This window comes from Talpa europaea (assembly GCF_964194135.1).
Source record: "Talpa europaea genome assembly, chromosome: 2".
In the NCBI taxonomy this organism is placed as follows: domain Eukaryota; kingdom Metazoa; phylum Chordata; class Mammalia; order Eulipotyphla; family Talpidae; genus Talpa; species Talpa europaea.
This window is the reverse complement of record NC_140068.1, coordinates 88,172,355-88,189,465: the sequence shown is the minus strand read 5'-3', so window position 1 is coordinate 88,189,465 and position 17,111 is coordinate 88,172,355. Positions and strand designations below refer to the sequence as shown.

Below are 17,111 nucleotides of genomic sequence, written 5' to 3'. Positions count from 1 at the left end.
GTGAATTCTCTCACCCTCCCGCGCTTCTGACTGTACCCAGTGCTTGCATAAATAAAATAAATAAATAAATATTTAAAAAAAAACTTGTTATACAATTAGTTACAAATACAGCCTCAAGTTTTTTGCCCATACACATAAGTATTGTTTTGATAGCCACCAAATCTAGTGATTCTGTGTCCAAAGGGAAACTATCAACACGGAACTAATATGTTATGGCTGATGCATATTATTAGTTGCATTATATATATCACCTTATTTAATCCTTGTGACAATATCTCTATTTTACAGTAAGAAAACTGAGGTTATTGGGCCTCTCTGGTGACGGAGGGGGTTAAGCACCGCACTATGAGGCAATACACAGCCTCTGCAGCATGAGTTCGATCCCTGGCAGGCCAGGGAGAAACCCACATGGCGCAGCAGATCTCTCCTGTCTCACCCACAGCTCCCCTCAGCAGTGTATTTCAGTCAGTCTGCCTGTTCTGCTCCCCACTCTGTCTCTGGTGAATCCTCTCACCCCGTGCATCTCTGGCCTGTACCCCAGCTCTTGTATGCATAAATAAATCTTTAAAAAAAAAAAAAAACTGAGGTTATTAAAGATTAAGTAATATATCCAAGATCACAGAATAAGACTTAAAATCCAGGTATAGTCTTAAACTTATGATCTTTCAGGCCTCCTTGGTGGCACAAGGGGTTAAGACACAACATATGAAGTTGTCTGCAGCCTCTGCAGCATAAGTTCGATCCCCAGCCGGCCAGGGAGCAACCCACATGGTGCAGCAGGCCTCTCCTATCTCGCCAGCTGCTCCCCTCAGCAGTGTACTTCGGTCAATCTGCCTTTTCTGTTCCCCACTCTGTCTCTGGTGAATCCTATCACCCCCACACCTCTGGCCTGTACCCCAGCTCTTGTATAAATAAATAAATCTTTAAAAAAAAAAAGCTTATGATCTTTCAAATATATTATTACTTTTTAATAGAAAAAACAAGCAGGGGTTTGTCTTTAATGATCTGGTGTGCAAAATCTGTATTATTACCCCTGAGTTAAATACTAAGTTCTTAAAGGAAAAGTAAAGAAAAAACACCAAATCTCTAAATAGTGCCTCTGAAGTCTTAAGTTTAATCTTTATTAAACCTACCCTGGGCCTCCCTGGTGGAGCAAGGGGTTAAGATGAAAACTATGAAGCTGTATGCAGCCTCTGCAGCACGAGTTTGATCCCCCGGCCAGCTAGGGAGCAACCCACATGGGGCAGCAGACCTCTCCTGACTTGCCTGCTGCTACCCTCAGCAGTGTACTTTGGTCCGTCTGCCTGTTCTGTTCCCCACTCTGTCTCTGGTGAATCCTATCACCCCCCACACCTCTGGCCTGTTCCCCAGCTCTTGTATGCATAAATAAATAAATCTTTAAAAAAAGAAAAAAGCTTTACTATTAAAAAAAAAAAAAAAAACTATCCTCCTCCTTCCCAAAAGATTTCAATAATATAAAATAATGGATGTTCCGGGTATCCAAGGACAAAGGAAAATTAAGAGGAAGTGTTTTTTTTATCTTCCAAAGGAATTAGCTAAATTTATTTTAAACTAGTAAAAAATTAAATTGGCCCTCAAATTCTTCCTTTTCTCAGGTCTAATTATTTTATTAGCAAACCAAAATGTATACCTATTATTTTCTAAACAAAATAAGTATTACAGAACTTTGAAATTAACAATGTTTTTTAATTTTTCATTTGAAAATCGATTCTGAGCCTCCCCGGTGGCACAGTAGGTTGAGCAATGCGCTGTGAAGCTGTCCGCAGCCTCTACAGCGCGGGTTTGATTAACGGCTGGCCAGGGAGCAACCCACATGGTGCAGCAGACCTCTCCTGTCTCACCCTCAGCAATGCTGCTCCCCTCAGCAGTGTATTTCAGTAGATCTGCCTGTTCTGTTCCCCACTCTGTCTCTAGTGAATCCTCTCACCCACCTCACTTCTGGCCTATACCCCAGTTCTTTTATTTTTTTTTTTTTTAAAGATTTATTTATTTATACAAGCACTGGGTACAGTCAGAAGCACGGGAGGGTGAGAGAATTCACCAGAGCCAGAGCGGGGAGCAGAGCAGGCAGCAGAGCAGGCAGAAGGACCAAAGCACACTGCTGAGGGGAGCAGCGGGCGGCAGGAGAGGTCTGCACGCCATGTGGGACCCTCCTCCGGTGGCCGGGGAGCAGCCGGGGATCGAACCGGCGCTGCAGAGGCTGCGGACAGCTTCGCAACCCAGTGCTCAACCGCTGTGCCACCAGGGAGGCCCTATACCCCAGTTCTTGTATGCATGAATAAATAAATCTTTAAAAAAAAAAAAAAAAAAGAAAATCTTCAATTCTGTATTTTCCCCTACTGCTCTAAAACATCCAGGAATATTATATCTTTACCCCAGCCACTGTTCCCTTCCTATGGCATGGAAACCCAGGATGTGTAAAAACTGCTTCAAAAAAAAATGTCATAAAAGTATGGAACTCCCTGGTGGTGCAAGGGATTAAGCACAGCACTGTGAAGCTATCCATAGCCTCTGCAGCATGAGTTCGAATCCCCGGCTGGCCAGGGAGCTACCCCCATGGTGCAGCAGATCTCTCCTGGCTCGCCCACTGCTCCCCTCAACAGTGTATTTCAGTCTGCCTGCCTGTTCTGTTCCCCACTCTCTGATGAATCCTCTCAATCCCCTGCATTACTGGCCTGTACCCCAGTTCTTATATGTATAAATAAATAAATCTTACCAAAAAAAATATGTTTTTACTCCTGGATGCTAAGATAAATAAGAATAAGCAAAGGTTGTTTCTTGGCATGTTTTAATTACCAAGCAAGAGCTAGCTATTAGTTTTTACTCCATAATCACTTTATGACAAGGATCCAAAACTCATTGGGATACAACAGATTGACTGATTTGCCCTCACCCAATGCAATCTGGTTCCCCACCACGTGATGAGGTCATATTGAAGACTTCAAGGCTCTCAGTTCCTGCACATAGTGTTCTAAGACCCTTAATCTAGATCATGAAGGAAACAAGAGTTTAGCAATTATAGTGGGAACGAAGACCAAGATTTTTGTTTAGCCCTTACAAGAAAACGTGTGAGAAAAACCTCCAAATAATTTAAAGTAAAAGGGCCTTACATACTATTAGCTCCTTCTAAAAGATAAATAGAGGGGCATCCCCAATGGCGTGGCAGTTGAGCGCTGGGCTGCGAAGCTGCCCACAGCCTCCGCAGCACCAGATTGATTCCCGGCTGCCCGCAAGGGCCCCACATGGCCCGGCAGACCTCTTCTGTCTCACCCTCTGCTCCCTTCAGCAGTGTACTCTGGTCCTTCTGCCTGTTCTGCTCCCCGCTCTGGCTCTGGTGAATTCTCTCACCCTCCCGCGCTTCTGACTGTACCCAGTGCTTATATAAACAAATAAATCTTTAAAAAAAAATAAAATAAAAGATAAATAGAAATTTACGTTAAAATAATAGAGATGAGATACCAAAAGTTAATATTCACCTTCAGCTTCTGGGAAGCACGGTTCTTCTCATCAGAGATTTTCTCCGGATTATATCTTATGAGTGATGGGATAGACACTTGGACAGGCACTTGGACAGAAGGAACTGCTCCTAGCACTGAAGACTCCTGTTTGGGTTTATCAGGAGTCACAGTAGGGATCACACGGAGATTGGGACGGCTACGAGTAGTTTGTTTGGTGACTGGAATCACCCTGTGTGGTTCAGAGAGAGGGAGGTTTGATGGTTGAGAGGTGGGGTAAATGGGCCACCGTGAGGCTGCATATGCCATGTAATGCCTGTAGGCATCAAAGGAGGCAGAGGGAATGGCAGATCCTTGGTAGTTTGGAGGTATACGAGCTGCAGCAAACTGAGAGGCCCTTGGCACATGAAACTGAGATAAAGAAGCAGGGTGTGGAAGTCTAACTGGGGTGGATGCAGTTGACGGCAACATACACCTGACTGCAACAGATGACTGAAATCCACTGCCAACCACATCTTGTCCTGCAATAATACCCATTGGATGGTCAGACTTTAGGAATGGTGGACTTTTTTTTGTGAGAAGATAAGGATCCACAGGGGAGACTGGGTGTGAATGGGACACTTCGGGGGAATGAGTATTGCTATGGTGTGCCTCCCGGCTCTCCAGTCTGTGAGGATCGGAGGAGCATCGATCAGCTGAGAACCGATGGTCAACTGAAAAACAGCGTTCGGCTGAGAAGTGGCGGTCAGCTGAAGAACGGCGATCAGATGAAGAGCGTGATGGCTTCTTGCCATGAAGTCGTTCTTGGGTGCGTACAGCCAATTTACTAATCTCTGCAACCCCAATATCCAGCCCTATGGTCTTGAGCAAATCATGAATCTTGGCATATTCTGGATTAGTCTCTTCTCTAGATTCTAGCTTTATACCTGGAACTGGAGTGGGTAGGCAGCTTGTTTTCTGCCTCATAACTTCACTCTCAGAGACCCCAAGGGACTTTGGTGGAGAGTCTGCCTTTAAATCCTCTTCTTCATCCCCATAAAGAAATTTCTCCTCATCTTCAATGTCTGGAAAACTACGTCGCCTTTTTTCTTGTGTACTGGTAGTATCTGCCAACATACTCAGAATACGAGAAAATCCACTGCCATCCTGGCTAGCTCTTTCATGGGGCAGCAAAAAGTCTGAGTGCCGCTCAGGACCATCAGCCTTCATATCCAATTTCTCTTTGTGGCACAGAAAACTTCCAAACTTTTCTCTCAGAGGACTACTCTCTTTGGGCAGCCCAGGGAGGGGACTCCACTGGTACGGGTTACATGAAGATTCCTTCAACGAAGTATCTACCATAGTTCCCTTATTGTCTTCAATCTCTGAGGCAAAAGCAGCAATAGCACCACTTAGTGGAAGGGACGAGTGTGCAGAGTAGAGAGGGTGATCCTGCCTGGAACTGTTACTGCTGGCAAAACTCTCAAGCTGAAAAGACAAACATAACTAATTTAGCCTTTATACAGAATCTCAGAAAAAATACCAATGAGATAAATACTTAATCTCTGGAATTAGTAGGAAAATGAAGAATTGATTAAAGGACAGCAAATCCTTAGTCAGGTTTAGGATTTAGGCATTCATCTCTCCAGATGTTCCTACTATAGCAGAGGAAATAGGCAGGCTAGGTAAAATCCTTACTTTTGTCCATTTATTGTAACCCTTACCAAGGAAACAGAATACAAAGGTACTTTAAAGATGCCCCAAGCTTGTTTTCTTTTCTATGAATCACCAAAAGAAAAACATTAAGGGGACTCCCTGGTGGTGCAGGTGGTTGAGCGCAGCACTATGAAGTTGTCCGCAGCCACTGCAGTAACGGTTCAATCCCCGCTGGCCTCGAAGCAACCCACATGGCGAGCACACCTCTCCAGTCTCGCCTGCTGCTCCCCTCAGCAGTGTGTTTCGTCAGTCTGCCTGTTCTGTTCCCCACTCTGTCTCTGGTGAATCCTCTCACCCTCCGGTGCATCTGGCCTGTACCCCGGTTCTTGTATAAATAAAATAAATCTTTAAAAAAGAAATGAACACATTAAAAGCAGAGCTGGGCCTCCCTGGTGGCATAAGGGGTGGTAAGGACACAACCGATAAAGCAATCCGCAGTCACTGCAGCACGAATTCCATCCCCGGCCAGGGAGCTACCCACATGGCACCAGCAGACTTCTCCTGACTCACCCGCTGCTCCCCTCAGGAGTGTACTTCAGCTGATCTGCCTGTTCTGTTCCCCACTCTGCCTCTGGTGGGTCCTCCCACCCACCACGCCTCTGGCCTGTACCCCAGTTCTTGTATGTATAAATAAATAAATCTTAAAAATAAAATAAGACAAAATAAAATAAAATAAAAGTGGAGCTGCTTTGGTTGAAGCAGGTCCAGGAAGTTCTAAAAAACTAATTGATTCGTCTCCCATGGTTCCCTGAGGCACTTACTCAGACACCTTAGGTTCCTACAGACAGTGCTCTTGCTGGGGAGCACACTCATAAATATGGGGAAAAAAGAAATCAAGGCCCAGAATGGTGAGGTGACTTGCTAAAAATCACATAGCAATTTAGTGGCAGAGGTGGGTCCAGAGTCAGAAACACCTCATTTCTGATCCAGCGTCCTCCCACTTATACATTCTGTCCTCTCTCTGAAGAGATAAGGAAATTACAGATCATCTCTTCCTATGCCCTTATAAGCATCATCCCAAGACACCCACATTCTAAGATTCCTACAGGACTAGTAGCCAATGTAGAGAAAAAACTTATAAGGCATACTTGCCAAAAGGTCTGCTTAGAGAGCCCAACCATGACAACAGAAGCCCTCTACTAATGCATTTGGAACCTACAGATTGCTCTGGACAGTTCTGGGAGGTGCAGCTCATAGGCATGACAATGTTGGTGCAGCACATGTTACCCACATAGCCTCAGGGACTCAGACCCCAGCACAGTAAGCAGGCTTCAAGGTAGTGGAGGGACTAGCCAAGAGACCCTGAAGAAATACAGCAGAGACCTGCATGGTAGGCTCCACGTCCACTTCAATCCGCTTCTTCAGAATGGACTTCTTGGGCATCACAGAGCCTTCCTCAGGCCGGTGTAAAGAAAATGCTGGCCCCGAGGCAGGTAGGACACCTGACAATCCAGGGATGGGGCAGCTAGTGCCACCACCATCGACTTCCACCAGCTCCTGACTCAGGCTCCTACTCCGTTCCTCCTCTTCCTCTCGTTTTCTCCTGGCAAGATCCAGCTCACGAAACTCAGGGTCCAGAAGCCTAGGGCTCGGGCTTCGTCTACGCTGTCGATAGTTGCGCATCCCTGGTGGGTAGCTGGGGTGATCATCTCCCTTGCAGTGGATCTTCTCTGTGTCGTCGTAACGGGGCCGCTTGGACTCCCGGCTCCTTTCCTCAGGTCGGAGACAGTAGGAGCCTTTCAGTTTGTCTCGACTCCGTTCTGCTCCCCGCAGCAGCTCATCGTGACAACTGATGTGGGGACGATAGTCAGAATGATGCACGAAAGCCTCTCTTGCTCGGTAGTCCTCATCAGACTGTCCCAAGAAGGGACTGAGAGGCCCCTCCTCCTGGGAAATATAGCGTTCAAGACCTCGAGGGCACTGGGAGCTTCGAGTGAAGACAGAATCATCAGTCAGGTCATCCCTGAGGAGAGACAAGCACAACTGAATATAACAGATGTGGAAGGAGCAAGGCCAGACAGGCGAAGAGACTGATAACTGGCAACAAAGCCGCACAATACAGTCTTAGGGCAAGAGACAGTGATCACAGAGCCCGAGAACAAGCCTATGCGTAGACATGGCATGTCCCTTTCTCCGGTGCACAGCAGCTTCAGTCTCTAAGAAGGGGACTTATAGGGCCTCCCTTGGTGGCACAGTGGGTTGAGAGCAGCGCTGTGAAGCTGTCCGCAGCCTCTGCAGCACCAGTTCGATTCTCAGCCTGTCGGGGAGAAACCCACATGGCGCCGCAGACCTCTCCTGTCCCACCCACTGCTCCCCTCAGCAGTGTCTTTGGTCTGTCTGCCTGTTCTGTTCCCGGATCTGTTTCTGGTGAATCCTCTCACCCTCCCGCAGATCTGGCCTGTACCCCAGTTCTTGTAAAAACAAATAAATCTTAAAAAGAAGAAAAAAGGAAGGAGACTTATGACCAAGCTACCCAGACGGACTTCCTAGGCGCATCTCTCTGACAAGACACTGGGGATGCAGAGTACCGGGAGCCGTGGAAACATCACTGACAGGCTACAAAGAGCCTCAGCCTCCACAATTCCACCCTAGCTAAGCTCTAGCTCTTTGCTGCTAGCAGCACCAGTATCACCAGGAAACCTGTTAGATATATAGATGATCAGGAGCTACTTTTGTTTACTGGATTCCAAGAAATGGCTTTTCTCTGCTTATTCATCCTTGATTTTCTACCTGTGAGTCAAGTTAGCAAAGCATCAAAGAGTTGCCTCTTGTTACAACCCTCCAGCAGTGCCTGTCTTCCAATTTTAGACCTGGGCAACATTGATGAATAGCTTGATGAAAGACCAGGCAGCATTAACTTTATCACCTCCTTTGTAATAAATGCCACCTGTGGGAATCCAGATTCAAGTTACTCTTCTTCTCCCCAAGAATCAGGAGGATTTTAAAGTCTCGATGGAGTAGGAAATAACAAAGAATAGGAATGAATCAAGAATCTCTGAAATTAAACACAGGCAGAGTAAAACATTTTACTCTGTAGGAGTCTCACAGCTGATTGCAGGGAAGAATAGATGAGTTCAGTCACTCCATAAGCATCAACCACAAAGTCTCTGATCATAGTCCTGTAGGGAAAAACAGGCTCAATGGCAAGAGTCCCTTTGCCCATGCTCCCATTTTCAGCTCCCCACTAGAACTCTAATATGCCAGCCACCAAATGACAGATAGCCCCAGGTCTAATCCAGCACTAATAGCAGGAAGCTAGAAAAAATGTGATGGCTCTCAGAAGTGTCAGTTCAGAATTGCAGTCTTCAGCAAGAGATGGAAAGTACAAACACAAACACACGCACAAAAAAAATAGAAACTTAAATATATAAAACTAAAAAAATGACCTATCATGTAAATACAGACAGAAATCAGGTTTCCAATTAGAAGCTCACATCCTCCTTCCCTCCTTCCCCAGAGAGAACTTGCCACAGTAGAAGTGAGTCCCAAGAAGGGCCCCATCTACTGGAGCCAAGAATAGTCCAGTGTCAGACTCTCTTTGAAACCCTTAGCGAAATTCAACTCTTTTCTAAAATAAAGTCTACCACGTTTTTTTCTAAAAATTTATTTATTTATGCATACAAGTACTGGTTGTAGGCCAGAGGTGCAGGAGGGTGAAAGGATTCTCCAGAGAGAGTGGGGAGCAGAGCAGGCAGATCTACTGAAGTACACTGCTGAGGGGAGCAGTGGGCAAGATAGGAGAGATCTGCTCTGCCACCAGGGTTAGTTCCCTGGCTGGAGACCGTGCTGCAGTGGCTGCGGATTGCTTCATAGTGCTGATACTTAATCCCTTGCACCACAAGGGAGACCCAAGACTATTTATTTTTAAAAAATGATTGTAGGATATGGGTGAAAGGTAAATGGAGTGCACTGTACTATTCTCCACTGTTTTGTTTACAAATATAATAAGTTAAAAAACACATGACAACACCAAGTCCACAGAAATGTTTGTACATCAATGATCAGAGCAACTTTATTTATCAGAGCCAAAAATGAGATTTAACACACCCATTTATCCATTCATCACTTACACAAATACCATGAAATATTACTGGCAATAAACATGAATGAATTTTTAATGATGCTCAATGAAGGAGTATGTCACAAAGGTCCATATATTGTATAAGTCTACTGGCATGAAGTATTCAGAGCAGGCAAATCTATGCAGATAGAGAGTACTTAGTGATAGCTAAAGGCAGGGAATTGGACGACAGTAACAGAAGTGTGCAGAGTTTCTCTTCTAAGGGTATGGTAGAAGAAAAAAATGCTCTACCATAGCTCCTGAACTATATATTTTATTTTATTTTTTTTTGCATGTTTTTATTTATTTATTTGTTTGTTTGTTTTGTTTATACATGCACTGGGTACTGTCAGAAGCGCGGGAGGGTGAGAGAATTCACCAGAGCCAGAGCGGGGAGCAGAGCAGGCAGAAGGACCGAAGTACACTGCTGAGGGGAGTAGTGGGCGGCAGGAGAGGTCTGCGCGCCATGTGGGACCCTCCCCCGGTGGCCAGGGAGTAGCCGGGGATTGAACCGGCGCTGCAGAGGCCGCGGGCAGCTTCGCAACCCAGCGCTCAACTGCTGCGCCACCGGGGAGGCCCCTATATATTTTAAATAGGAGAATTGTAAGCACATGAATTAATTACAGGTCAAAAAGCTCAGGGGGGGCTTCCCTGATGGCGCAAGGGGTTAAGATGCAATCTATGAAGCTATCTGCAGCCACTACAGAACGAGTTCAATCCCTGGCCAGGGAGGAGACCCACATGGTGCAGCAGACCTCTTCTGTCTCGCCTGCTGCTCCCCTCAGTAGTGTATTTCAGGACATCTGCCTGTTCTGTTCCCCACTTTGTCTCTGGTGAATCCTCTCACCCCCACACCTCTGGCCTGTATGCCAGTTCTTGTATTCATAAATAAATCAATCTTTAAAAAAAAAAAGCTGCAGGGCCTCCCTGGTGGCGCAAGGGGTTAAATCTCAGCACTATGAAGCTATCTGCAGTCACTGCAGCACAAGTTCCATCCCCAGCCAGGGAGCTAACCCATATGACACAGCAGACCTCCCCTGCCATTCCCCTCAGCAGTGTATTTCAGTGGATCTGCCTGGTCTGCTTCCTACTCTATCTCTGGTGAATCCTCTCACAAACACTTCTGGCCTATACTCCAGTTCTTGTATGTATAAATAAAAATAAATCTTAAAAAAAGAATGTTTATGGGCCTCCCTGGTGGCACAGGGGTTAAAGACAGCAGTATCAAGTAATTGGCAGCCACTGCAACACAAGTTCATTCATCAGCCGGCCAGGGAGCAACCCACACGGCGCAGCAGACCTCTCCTGTCTCGCCCACTATTCCCCTCAGCAGTATATTTCAGTAGATCTGCCTGTTCTGCTCCCCAATCTCTCTGATGAATCCTCTCACCCTCCACACCTCTGGCCTGTACCCCAGTTCTTGTATGCATAAATAAATTTCAAAAAAAAAATGTTTGACTAAAGTAAGGAAAAAAAGTATGCCAAGAGCCCCAACTTGCCTGTTCCTTTCCTCTGATCCCCCAGTATGCCCCAAGAATGGAATTTGCTTCTGTCTTTCCCCTTAGGCAAACTGCACATGAAAAATGCCCTACACCTTCAACCTTTTCTCAAGGCAAGGACTTAGAAGGTAAGAATTCCATGAATGAAAGTGTAATGTGCAGAGAGTACTTCAATAAACAAGGCAAATTCACATCCAATTTACCAGTCTTTAGAAGGCAAGAGTTTTCACACAACCTGTTCATGCCCCCTTCCTAAAAAGAGTAAGTTACAATCCTACACAGAAGGCTGGTGACAAGGTGAGGTCAATGATATCCCAATCCTGATGTAAAATCTAAGTCAATCAAGGAAGAGAAAGACACTAGGTCCCAGGGAAAGATAAACAAGCACACACCTACATACAAAGGGTGTAGCTAAGACTGGACTCACTGTCACAAGACATCCAGAGAAGCCAACATTCCTGTGGCCTGGTTTTAGTGCACAAGAATTATCCACACAAACCCTATGGAGCAAGAAAGCAGGAGGCAAAAAGTCCAAAGGCCTGGCACCTCCTTTTAGAACCTTGATATCACTTTCTCTAACACAGACTCTTCTTTCTGAAATATATGATTCTAGAAGACTACTGCCCCAAACTCCCTATGAAGATTACTTTAATTTTGTAACTTATAACCAGATTATTGGCTATCTGAAGAACACATGCAAAACAGACATTTGGGGGGCCTCACTGGTGGCACAAAGGGCTGAGTCTCAGCACTATGAAGCTATCAGCAGCCACCGCAACACAAGTTCGGTCCTGGCCAGGGAGCTGACTCATATAGCGTAGCACACCTCTCCTGCCTGGCCTGCTGTTCCTCTCAGCAGTGTGTTCCAGTCAATCTGCCTGTTCTGTTCCCCACTCTGTCTCTGATGAATCCTCTCACCCCCTGCACCTCTGGCCTGTACTCATAGGGAGTTTGGGCAGTAGTCTTCTAGAATCATATATTTCAGAAAGAAGAGTCTGTGTTAGAGAAAGTGATATCAAGGTTCTAAAAGGAGGTGCCAGGCCTTTGGACTTTTTGCCTCCTGCTTTCTTGCTCCATAGGGTTTGTGTGGATAATTCTTGTGCACTAAAACCAGGCCACAGAAGACAGAAGCTCTTGTATGCATAAATAAATCTTAAAAAAAAAAAGACAATTGGCTGGGGCCTCCCCGGTGGCGCAGCGGTTGAGCGCTGGGTTGCGAAGCTGCCCACGGCCTCTGCGGCGCCGGTTCCATCCCCGGCTGCTCCCCGGCCACCGGAGGAGGGTCCCACATGGCGCGCAGACCTCTCCTGCCGCCCGCTGCTCCCCTCAGCAGTGTACTTCGGTCTTTCTGCCTGCTCTGCTCCCCGCTCTGGCTCTGGTGAATTCTCTCACCCTCCCACGCTTCTGACTACCCAGTGCATGTATGGAAGGAAGGAAGGGAGGGAGGGAGGGAAGGAAGGAAGGAAGGAAAGAAGGAAGGAAGGAAGGAAAAAGAAAACATGCCTCTATAAAATAAATAAATTAATTAAAAAAAAAAAAAAAAAGACAATTGGCTGCTGAAAGCACACAGAGAAAGGGGATGTGACACCCTAGGCCTCACAAGAGGAAATGCTAGTTACCTCAAAACCTGATCAAGGAAGGAAGAGAATCACATCATGCACCACATACTCAGACTGCCTATTCAATCATCTCCCAAAATAAAGGCAGAAGAGCTAGGCTGTGCCTGATTAACTGATATTGTGGCACATCTTTAAGCCCACCTATCTTCATTTCAAAAGTCAGTGTTCAATGACACAAGACTGTCCTGCCTTAATTCACCAGCGAGGCCTGGAGCTTTCAAGTAAATAAGCCAGTGGCAGTACTGGTCCCGCCCAGCTGTCCCCACCTTCCTGCTTATGCTATGCATAGACAGTGTCACTTTGAAATAACATTATTAACTCATTGTTACTAGTGATCACTAGTGTAAACTCCCAATGCCACGCCAAGACCATGACACAAATTTCAGCTCTCAGATGCATGTATTCCCTATACATCCGTATTTATTTTTCACATTTGTGAGGTGAAAACAACTAATGTGACTTCCCATAGTTTCTAATATATGAAATATACATTTGATAAGCTATAGAATATATCTGGCCTTTCTCAGCATTCAGTAGTTGTACTGTAAACTGACATTTTTAAATATGTCTAACTTTCTATTAAAGTGTATATTTTTAGGGCCTCCCTGGTGGCGCAAGGGGGTAAGCACCGCACTATGAAGCAATCCGCAAGCAGCCTCTGCAGCACGAGTTTGATCCCCGGCCAGCCAAAGAGCAACCCATATGGCAAAGAGCAGACCTCTCCTGTCTCGCCTGCTGCTTCCCTCAGCAGTGTGTTTCAGTTGGTCTGCCTGTTCTGTTCCCCACTCTGTCTCTGGTGAATTACCTTACCCCCCGCATCTCTGGCCTGTACCCCAGCTCTTGTATGCATAAATAAATAAATCTTAAAAAAAAGTTTGTATTTTTAATATGGAGACGTATATTAAAAATTTAGACATCGATTTATCTAAGCTCTTTCTGAATCTCTATTTCAGAATTTATAAGCTGAAAACAAGACCACTAAAAAAAGACTCCCATTTACCCCATCTTTTGTTACGTAAACCCTAGCTATAGTTTAGAATCAATCTATCATCTCAGTTATTTTTTTTCTATCTCAGCTACTTTTAACATGAGGTCTCTGTTTCTGTCTCTTCAGCTTTCCCCTTTCATCCAGACCAAGTGATCTTCTAAACTCAAGCCCTTACTTCTACTAATTCTTATGCAAAAGAAGGTATATCAATATACTCTCCTTACTTAGAAAGTCTTTTCCAATATCATCTTTTCTACGAACAGAGGGCATAACTTCCAAAGACATCATTGAGAAAACAACAATTCTATTTTCAACAATTTCAACATTGTGCCCTTTTTCAGTGAAAGGTAAAGCCTACCTGTCCACATCGTCCAGATTATCCACAGGTGATCCAAGTCGATCACTTAGCCTCCGCCGTTCAGGTATGCCAACACAGAAGTGGTCATTTCCAACAGTGATCCTTAAGCTCTGTTCCAAAGAGTCAGATCGCAGACCAGGAGAGCGTCTCTACAAAAGTAAAAGATAAATGTAACATTCAACAGGACCAAGATATTCCTAGACCTAAAAATGTTTTTCTTTCTAGTCACTGTTGTGCTTCAAGATGACAAATGCCTATGGTATATTACTACTACAAAGCTAAAGAACTTGGGCCTCCCCGGTGGTGCAGCGGTTGAGCACTGGGTTGCGAAGCTGCCCGCAGCCTCTGCAGCGCTGGTTCGATCCCCGGCTGCTCCCCGGCCACCAGAGGAGGGTCCCACATGGCGCGCAGACCTCTCCTGCAGCCCACTGCTCCCCTCAGCAGTGTGCTTCGGTCCTTCTGCCTGCTCTGCTCCCTGCTCTGGCTCTGGTGAATTCTCACACCCTCCCGCGCTTCTGACTGTACCCAGTGCTTGTATAAATAAATAAAATAAAAATAAATAAATCTTAAAAAAAAAACTAAAGAACTTAAGAAAAATTACCTTTTTTTGATGAAAGTCTATTATATATCCCACCCTCCCAAATCACTGGCCTCTCATTCTCTCATCAGTTGGTACTGGGCATGGAAACAGTAGTGATGTATACTTCCAATATGCAAGCCAAACATGGTGACATGAAATAAATGTGGAAAAAAGATCTACTTCAGGTAGGACAGTGAAGAGAAAGCTTTTCTGAGGTGATACCATTTACCCTGAGGCCTGAGGATGGAATGTTAGCCTTGCAAGGATGTTTCAGGTAAAAATAAGCTCTATAACGAACTTAGCCTGTTTGGGTAATAAAGAAGGCTGTGTGACTACAGCAAAATGTAGAAAGTACCTCGAAGTCACAATTAGGAATGTGGAGTTTATTGTTAATGTACTAAGAAGCCACAGGAGGGTTTTAAGCAGGGAAATGATGTGATCTGACTACAGCCTTCCTCTGGATGTGATGAGCATTGTTCACACCCTCATCTCCTTCAGGACTTCATAAAAACTCAAACTTCCAAGGAGACCTTCACTGGCTACCCTATCAAAAACTATTAACTTTTTTTTTTAGCACTTAATTACACTGAACATCTTGCTTCTCTTACTTGTCCTCTGACTCCAACTGCAAGAATGTAAACTCCATGAGGGCAGTGGGGCATTGTGGTTTGCTCAGTGTTATGTTCCCACTGCCCAGAATGCACCTAACACACGGCAGATGTCAGTCTACTAGAAGTATGAAATGGAGGTTTTAAAATGTCCCTTTGGTTGCTGCGTACACATAAACTGGAGGAGAACAAAACAGGAATGTAAGGGAGTTTAATGTGATGATCCAGGTGGGAAGTAATAAACTAGGGTAAGGACATGTAGAGTTTCGGGGAAGTATTTTGGCGGTAGAGCCGACAGGGAGATCAAGTTAATCTCACACATCAGATTTGGAAGTCGGCAGATGATCACTGTTTCTGACTGAGCAATGGGTGATGTCAGTCAGGACAGAGAAGGTTCCAGTCAATAAACTGTACCTTGGAGAAGGACAGGAAGTCATGGAGACTAATAGTGCTTCCTCTGTAGCGACAAACACTCAAGAGTATCCCTGTTTAACTACGAAAACTTTAACAAGGACGAGTCAATTCACCCAGGACCAAGACTACCCAGAGCTCTGGGATACGGTGGGAATCACTCAACAGGTTTAGAAAAAGGAAAATGATGACACAGGTTTAAAAAAGATCGATACATTTCAAAACACCACACCCTGCCCAGAGCCGCTATTAGACTTGGCATCAAGTGAGGCCGTATCCAGCCCACAGGCAACTTCTTCCCTCTGGCAGGGAAGCGTAAATCAGTCTCCTGCGTGGGCAGCCGGGCAGACCCGAGCGCCAGCGCAGCTGCACCCCTGCTAGCTGTGTGCCCTTCCCCCGGCGGCTCGGCTCGGGCCCCTCTGGGCTCCTCAGCTGGTACCAGCCTCGTCTCACAGGGCTGGGAGTGCAAAGAGAACGGGTTTGCGAGCGCAGCGCCGACTGCGCGGCGCCTCAATGCGAGCCGGTCGCCGTTACGGAGCCCGGGCTTCTGCGCGCCGCCCTCGGAGCGGCAGCCGCTTTCACGCCAGTCGGCCGCCCCGAGCGGCCGCGGCCGCCCTCGCCCTCCGCCAGCGCGGCCTCGAAGCCCCCAGCGGGCAGGCTCAGCCCCGGGCATCCGGAACCGCGACCGGAGGAAGCGGCGGCTGCTGAGAAAGCCCCGGGCGCGCACGGTCCGGGCGGCGCCGCCCGGCAAACTTTCCCTCTCTGCCCTCCGCTGCAGCGGCCCGTGCCTGGAGCCGCCTCTCCCGCCCGGGGCCGTTACTCGCAGCCGCGGCTCCCGAGGGAGCGGGCGCCCCGGGCTCGAGCGTCCAGGGCCGCGGGGAGGGGCCTGCGCCGGGGTCCGGGCCTGGAGGCCGCGGAGCGCCGGGGCTGCGGGCGTCTCCGGAGGCGGGAACCCGGGGCGCGGGGGCCGGGGAGGAGGGGTCGGGCCGAGGATGGGATTACCCGGCTGCCGCCGTCGCCTGGATGGTCTCCGCGGCCGTCCCGGGCGAATTCCGCGCGGGACTCCCCGCGACTGCCGGCTCGGAAACCTGCCGGGCCAGGCGGGAACAGTCGTCGGCCCCGCGGCGGCGACGGGGATCCGCGACGGGTCCGCGGCGGGGACGGGGAGACACGACGACCCCGCGGCGGGGACGGCGAGGCCCGGCGGCCGCGGGGCGGAGACGGGGAGCTGCGGCGACCCCGCGGCGGGGACGGCGAGGCCCGGCGGCCACGGTGCCCTGAGGGAGAGCGGGGCCGGCGAGCCGGTGTCCGAGACGAGGAGGAGCCAGAGGGCGCCGGCGAGGTGCGGCGAGAAGGGCCTGAAGAGGTGCCGGAGCTGCGGCCCGTACGCGGGCCGCCCCCGCCGCTCTCTTTAGACCGGTGCGAAGACACGGAGGAGCGGGCGCCGCTGCGGTACATTGCTCCGGCAGCGGCGGCCACGGCGGCAGCTCCGACCCCGGGGCGCCCTGGACGCCGGACCGCAGCGCGCCGCCGCAGCCGCTGCAGCCACGGCTGCCGCGCGCCGCCCCGGCCCCCAGACCTGCCCCCTCCCCTGAGCCCCGCGGCGCCCCCGGGCCGGGCCGAGCGCGCCTCCGAGGCGGAGACTGGCAGTTGGAGGGCGCGAGCACGCGCCGACACACACCCCCGCCCTCCGGGCTCCCGGCTCCTCCACGGAGGGAGCCACCGCCGGGGCCAGCGGCGGGGCGGAGCGCGGAAGCCGGCGCGAGGCTGGGCCACGGGCAGGGAAATGAAGCGCGCGACCTGCGTGACGCACGCCC

General features: G+C 48.2%; 1 protein-coding gene across 1 annotated transcript in view; it reads right to left on the bottom strand.

Annotated features, from left to right (window-relative positions):
• ZNF318 (zinc finger protein 318) overlaps positions 1-16,851 on the bottom strand; it is a gene marked incomplete at its 3' end in the record, with an annotated part of 30,549 nt that extends 13,698 nt beyond the window's left edge. The window contains exons 1-4 of the mRNA XM_084257511.1: positions 16,297-16,851; positions 13,696-13,844; positions 6,495-7,134; positions 3,498-4,943 (exon numbers count right to left, since the gene is read on the bottom strand). Coding sequence (XP_084113637.1) covers positions 3,498-4,943; positions 6,495-7,134; positions 13,696-13,844; positions 16,297-16,752 — 2,691 coding nt within the window. The 5' untranslated portion in view covers positions 16,753-16,851. The remainder of the gene's footprint in view (positions 1-3,497; positions 4,944-6,494; positions 7,135-13,695; positions 13,845-16,296) is intronic.
• Positions 16,852-17,111: the final 260 nt, after the last annotated feature.